This window comes from Entelurus aequoreus, linkage group LG12 (genome assembly GCF_033978785.1).
Source record: "Entelurus aequoreus isolate RoL-2023_Sb linkage group LG12, RoL_Eaeq_v1.1, whole genome shotgun sequence".
Lineage (NCBI taxonomy): Eukaryota > Metazoa > Chordata > Actinopteri > Syngnathiformes > Syngnathidae > Entelurus > Entelurus aequoreus.
In genome coordinates, this window is record NC_084742.1 from 5731064 (window position 1) to 5737698 (window position 6635).

General features: G+C 41.3%; 1 protein-coding gene across 1 annotated transcript; it reads left to right on the forward strand.

Annotated features, from left to right (window-relative positions):
- Positions 1-1656: 1656 nt before the first annotated feature.
- Positions 1657-6262, forward strand: LOC133662579 (class I histocompatibility antigen, F10 alpha chain-like). The gene is made up of 6 exons (XM_062066693.1): positions 1657-1711; positions 2632-2898; positions 3071-3349; positions 4886-5194; positions 5397-5489; positions 6213-6262. The coding sequence occupies exons 1-6, from the start codon at positions 1657-1659 to the stop codon at positions 6260-6262; spliced, it is 1053 nt and encodes a 350-aa protein (XP_061922677.1).
- The last annotated feature ends 373 nt before the right edge of the window (positions 6263-6635 follow it).

Consider the following 6635-nt stretch of genomic DNA (forward strand, 5'->3'; position numbering starts at 1 on the left):
ATTTTCTTCCGCTTATCCGAGGTCAGGTCGCGGGGGCAGCAGCCTAAGCAGGGAAGCCCAGACTACCCTCTCCCCAGCCACTTCGTCCAGCTCCTCCCGGGGGATCCCGAGGCGTTCCCAGGCCAGCCGGGAGAGATAGTCTTCCCAACCTGTCCTGGGTCTTCCCCCGTGGCCTCCTACCGGTCGAACTTGTCCGAAACACCTCCCTAGGGAGGCGTTCGGGTGGCATCCTGACCAGATGCCCAAACCACCTCATCTGGCTCCTCTCGATGTGGAGGAGCAGCGGCTTTACTTTGAGCTCCCCCCGGATGACAGAGCTACCCGGCGGAGGAAACTCATTTCGGCCGCTTGTACCCGTGATCTTGTCCTTTCGGTCATAACCCAAAGCTCATGACCATAGGTGAGGATGGGAACGTAGATCGACCGGTAAATTGAGAGCTTTGCCTTCCGGCTCAGCTCCTTCTTCACCACAACGGATCGATACAGCGTCCGTATTACTGAAGACGCCGCACCGATCCGCCTGTCGATCTCACGATGCACTCTTCCCTCACTCGTGAACAAGACTCCGAGGTACTTGAACTCCTCCACTTGGGACAAGATCTGCGGACGACCCGCAGAGCATCATTGTTATTATTATTATTATTAATACTGCATCATTTTTTTCCACACTCAACTACTTTCACATTTCTCAACTTATTAAAACTATTCCAGGATGAAAACATTCAGTATATTCAGACAAACAATATTACACATCCCCAAACGTATTACTTTATTATTGTATTAATAAAATATATGTATTATTATATTAAATAGTCCACATTTTCAAAACATTAATTGGGTCAAAGTCAAATAAGCTTGTAAGTGTTTTTTGCCAACATTTCCTTACTTGACAGTGGCATAAAGATAACAGCAGTCAATGTTTGGCTTCACCGTGTCTAATTTTACTTTCACTTTCCTTTTCTTTGATGATTTGCCCACCAAAAGCGTCTGCCTCACACTTTTCCCCACTTTCAGCACTTTGATCAATCGCATGAATGCTTTCAAGTTAGTTATAAGAGCGGTTGCCCTTCTCGATGCAACACTGTCCGGGAATCGAACCCATGCAAGGCAGAAGCGTGTCCCGTTACTCCACCAGGGACGCCTTACGCTTGGAAGACATAATGGAGGTTCAAATTCAGAAGTGAAATAAAAAGAAGAAAAGTGGGCACGCACTTTCTGCCCTGTCAATCATTATTTGTATGCTTTCTTGAGAGGACTATAATACGATCACTGATTGGATGGTCAACATTTTCATTACTTTTAACTCTAAATTTCATCTTCCTTCCTCTTTCTTTCTATCCAATAAATAAGTTGGTGAACATTAGAAGAAAACAAACCTCTGATAGGGAAATTTGGCTGCAAACTTGACGCGCCGGTTGTTCTTGTCAGGTCACGTGATTTCCCAGAAAATGCCACTGAAGCATTTACCCGACATGGCCACAAGGGGCGCTCTCTATCAAAGATGACGTCACAAAATGCTGACTCCTCATTGGCTCAGGTGGCGCATTCTTAAAAGAGCCTCGACACTTCCTTGTTGGTGTTTCCTGGTTGTTAGTCAGTTTGTCTTTCTCTGCGGGATTAAAAGTGGAAAACATCTTTTTATTTTGTGCTGACATCATGAACTTGTTTTTATTCTGTCTTCTGGTCGTGCAAATGCACAGCGGGGCGCCTGGTAAGTCCTCCTTCTTTTTTTTTTATTTATATAAATTTATAAACATTATTCATAAATCCTCTTTGTGCCTTCAGTTATTCTGTGAGTTTCTAGTTATTAATTCTACTCGTTCTTATCTCATTCAAGCTTATTATTACCTTATCATGATTCGTTTGAAACATATTTATTTACAAAATATAACCTGTCATTTATTTTTAATCCTAACATTTTTTACTTTGAGATAACAAGAATAACGTCATTGTTTTCATTTTCATTGTTGTTCAACTTGAACAAATTCACTCACTTTCCTGTCATCTTTAATTGAACTGTGACTGAGGAAATTCTCCTGAAATACATCAATATTATTTTTGTGTTTTATCATTTGTTTAAACTTTGAATGGGATTTATTGAACATATCATTTCCCACTAAAAAAGCTCATACAAATTATGTGAAAATAATTGATGTCTTTTCTTTTAATTATGACAAACAAAATGCCTAAACAAATGTTTAGATATACACAAATAATTTTGAAAAATACAAACTTGTTATTAAAGGTTAAACAATTTATTTAACCTCCTGTGACATAAATGTAAAATATTTTTTGAGAAATGAAAGTAGTTATTAGTCTGTGTGTTGAGGGTGTGTACAACTTTGGGCGTCTACACATTTGTACTTGACATTATTCATCCTCCATTGGAGAAAAAAAATATGTTTATCTTCAAAATGTACAAACTGTCAACAGATGGCTTATTAAAATAAATGTTAGTAATATTATTATTGTGTTGTATTTTTCATAGACACCATGTGACTGTAGACTGTGATGTCTGGCAGTGTTTGATGTTCACTTTAAGACCCGACTGAAGACTGAATGACATCAAATATTCACACTGCAAGATTGTTGAACATGACACAAAATAATAAAAAGTTGCTCTTCTTTCAGTGATTCACACGCTGAAGTATTTCTACACTTCGTCCTCTCAAGTTCCAAACTTCCCAGAGTTTGTGATGGTTGCTTATGTTGATGAAGTCCAGGTGGTTCACTATGACAGCGAGAGCAGGAAAGCAGAAGCCAAACAGGACTGGATGAACCAAATCACAGAAGAGGATCCAAACTACTGGCAGAGAAACACAGAGAACTGGGTTGTTGCTGAGCAAGTCAACAAAGTCAACATTGAAATTCTTAAGAAGCGTTTCAACCAAACTGGAGGTTTGTTTATCTTGAACTTTCTACTATTCAAATATATTTGAAGTACTCTTTTTATACTGTAGTAAAAACACACATTACGGCACTGACACTTGTCTCTGTCCATCCCATAATATTCTACATAAAACACATTGTGTGTGTTTCACTCTGCTTTACAACACTTTGTGTCTCTCAGGTGTTCACACTTGCCAGTTGATGTATGGATGTGAATGGAATGATGAGACTGATGAAGTTAAAGGTTGGGATCAGGAAGGTTATGATGGAGAAGATTTCATATCGTTGGACATGAAGACATGGACATATACTGCAGCAAAACAACAAGCTTTCCCCACCAAACTCAAGTGGGACCAGGACATACTTAGACTAGACTACCATAAGTATTACTACACTGAGGATTGTCCTTCTTACTTGAAGAAGTATGTGAAGTATGGCAAGGAGGTCCTAATGAGAACAGGTAGGAACACACCTTGTAATTTCACCTTTTACGCCCCCTATAGGAACATCACTGACATTACACTCTGTCTCTTTATACTTTTCTCTTTCTCACTTTCTCTCCATCTTTACCTTCATTCTCTTCTTTCTCTCCATCGTTACCTTTATTCTCTTCTTTCTTTCCATCTTTACCTTAATTCTCTTAATCTTTACCTTTATTCTCTTCTTTCTTTCCATCTTTACCTTCATTCTCTTCTTTATTTCCATCTTTACCTTCATTCTCTATTTTTCTCCATCTTTACTTTCATTATTTTTTTCTCAATCTTTACCTTTATTGTCTTCTTTCTTTCCATCTGTACTTTCATTCTCACCTTCTCTCCATCTTTACTTTCATTCTCTTTTTTTCTCTCATCTTTTCTTTCATTCTCTTTCTTCTTGCAATCTTTACCTTCATTCTTCTTTCTTTCCATCTTTACCTCCGCTCACACCTTATCTCCGTCTTTACCTTCATCCTCTCTTTTCCCCTTCATTCTTTCTCACTTTCTCTCCATCTTTACCTTCATTCTCTTCTTTCTCTCCATCTTTACCTTTATTCTCTTCTTTCTTTCCATATTTACCTTAATTCTCTTAATCTTTACCTTTATTCTCTTCTTTCTTTCCATCTTTACCTTCATTCTCTTCTTTATTTACATCTTTACCTTCATTCTCTATTTTTCTCCATCTTTACTTTCATTCTTTTTTTTCTCAATCTTTACCTTTATTCTCTTCTTTCTTTCCATCTGTACTTTCATTCTCACCTTCTCTCCATCTTTACTTTCATTCTCTTTTTTCTCTCATCTTTTCTTTCATTCTCTTTCTTCTCGCAATCTTTACCTTCATTCTTCTTTCTTTCCATCTTTACCTCCGCTCACACCTTCTCTCCATCTTTACCTTCATCCTCTCTTTTCCCCTTCATTCTTTATTTTGTCTCTCCACCTTCACCTTCATTCTCTTTTTTCTCTCCATCTGTATGCTCACATTCTCTCCATCTTTACCTTCATTCTCTTTCTTTCCATATTTACCTGTATTCTCTTCTTTCTCTCCATCTTAACCTTTATTCTCACCCTTTCTCCATCTTCACCTCCGTTCACACCTTCTCTCCATCTTCACCTCCGTCACACCTTCCATCCATCTTCACCTCCGTTCACACCATCCCTCCATCTTTACCTCCGTTTACAACTTCTCTTCATCTTCACCTCCGTTCACACCTTCTCTCCATCTTCACCTCCTTCACACCTTCTCTCCATTTTACCTTCTTTTTGTGCTTTTCTTTTCATCTTTACCTCCGTTCACACCTTGTCTCCATCTTCACCTCCGTTCACACCTTCTCTCCATCTTCACTTCCGTTCACACCTTGTCTCCATCTTCACCTCCTTCACACCTTCTCTCCATTTTACCTTCTTTTTGTGCTTTTCTTTTTATCTTCACCTCCGTTCACACCTTGTCTCCGTCTTCACCTCTGTTCACACCTTCTCTCCACGTTGTCTTCTGTCCACACGTGACATCACTTCCTGTGCAGAGCTTCCAGAGGTGTTCCTCCTCCAGAAGACGCCGTCCTCTCCGGTCACCTGCATGGCGACAGGTTTCTACCCCGACCTAGCCGACCTGTTTTGGAGGAAAGACGGCGAGCAGATGTTCGAGGACGTGGAGCACGGAGAGCTGCTCCCCAACCACGACGGAACCTTCCAGATGTCGGTGGGGCTGAAAGTGGAGGTGACGGCCGACGTGGAGGGCAAGTACGAATGTGTGTTCCAGCTGTCTGGCGTCGAGGAGGACTTGGTCACCAAGCTGGAGAGAAGAAGCATCCTGAGCAACGCAAGCCATGAAGGTGAGAAAGACACATTTAGTTGGAGATGTTTCCTATCACAAGTCCACCTGTCGCCATTAATGATCCGTGTCGCCATTATTGATCCGTGTCGTCGTTATTGATCCGTGTCACCATGACAACGCTTAACGTCTGCATGCAAAGTAGTCATGAAGGTTTCCTCTTCATGCTTTGTCACTCCACTTGTGCTTTTTGCTCTCAACAGACCACTGGACCATCGCCATCGGTGCCACGGCGGCGGTCGTGGCTGTGGCGGCCCTCCTGGCGGCCATCTTCCTCGTCAGGCGACACAGACAAGGTGAGGAACACAGATTTCCTTCTTTTACTTGTCATCATTTTTTTTCTTCTTCTTTTCTTCTTTTTCTTTTCATTCTTCACTTTCTTATTCTTTTCATTCTTCACTTTCTTTTTCTTCTTTCGCCCTTTCTCTTTTTCTTCTTCTTCCCCTTTTTCTTATTTTTTCCCCCCTTTTTCCTTCTCCTCCTCCTCAAAGATCCACAGAGACAGAGCACCCACTCTTACATAGAAACACAGCGTGACGTGAGGAAAAAGTCCATTTCACCTTTTGTTTCTCTGTCATTTCAGCCAAATACGATCCAGCTCGTAAGTAAAACATATTTTCTTTGAGCCGCAAGAAACAAAGCCGTGGTGAAGCATCACTCATATGAAGGTCTGATGCAGACGTTTGTGACAAGTTTAGCCTGAAAATCTCAACTTTCACAATAAAAGACAGAGTTTCCATCCATCAATATGCCACACTTTATATCTGACTTTTGACATGAGTCCTCATGATGAGGATCGACCAAATGAGACATCAAGTGTGCACATTCAGGTTTGCTGACTCATCAAGAATGTATCTTAGTCAGGAAGTAGAAGATCAGCACTCTGCTTCTTGATGTTTCTAAGTCACCCCTCAAAGATCTGATGTGAGTGATGAGGCACCTTCTGGATGTTCTTCCTCCACCAGTGTGAGGTGTTTGCTTAGCGGGAGTAACCGGCTCACGGTGCGTTTGTCCCACAGCTCGCCACGGCGGGGCCGAGCTCCCCGAGAACATGCCGGCTGAAGGCTGAGTGGGACGCGGTGAGTTAGCTCACATGGACTGTTTGCATCTCTAGATGTTCTTGGGACTTTGTGTGAAGAAGATGTTCAACTTGGATTCATGTGTGTTTGTTGGGAATGTGCTGAGTCATCTTCTTCCTCCAGGATGCTTTGTGCACAGAGAGATGTCTCCATGGCTGAGGCACGTCATCACACTTGGAGATGAGATGGAGATGTGCTTTCTTCTTCATCCGACTGCTTCTCTTGTTATACCATAGATTCTTCTTTGGCTGTTGGTGGCTTGATTAGAAAAATAAGTTGGTTGCTATGAAATCATTCGGGGCTCACGTTTCATCACCTTGATATCATGACAAGGATTTCCTCTGTCTTTGAATCACCGCTGCT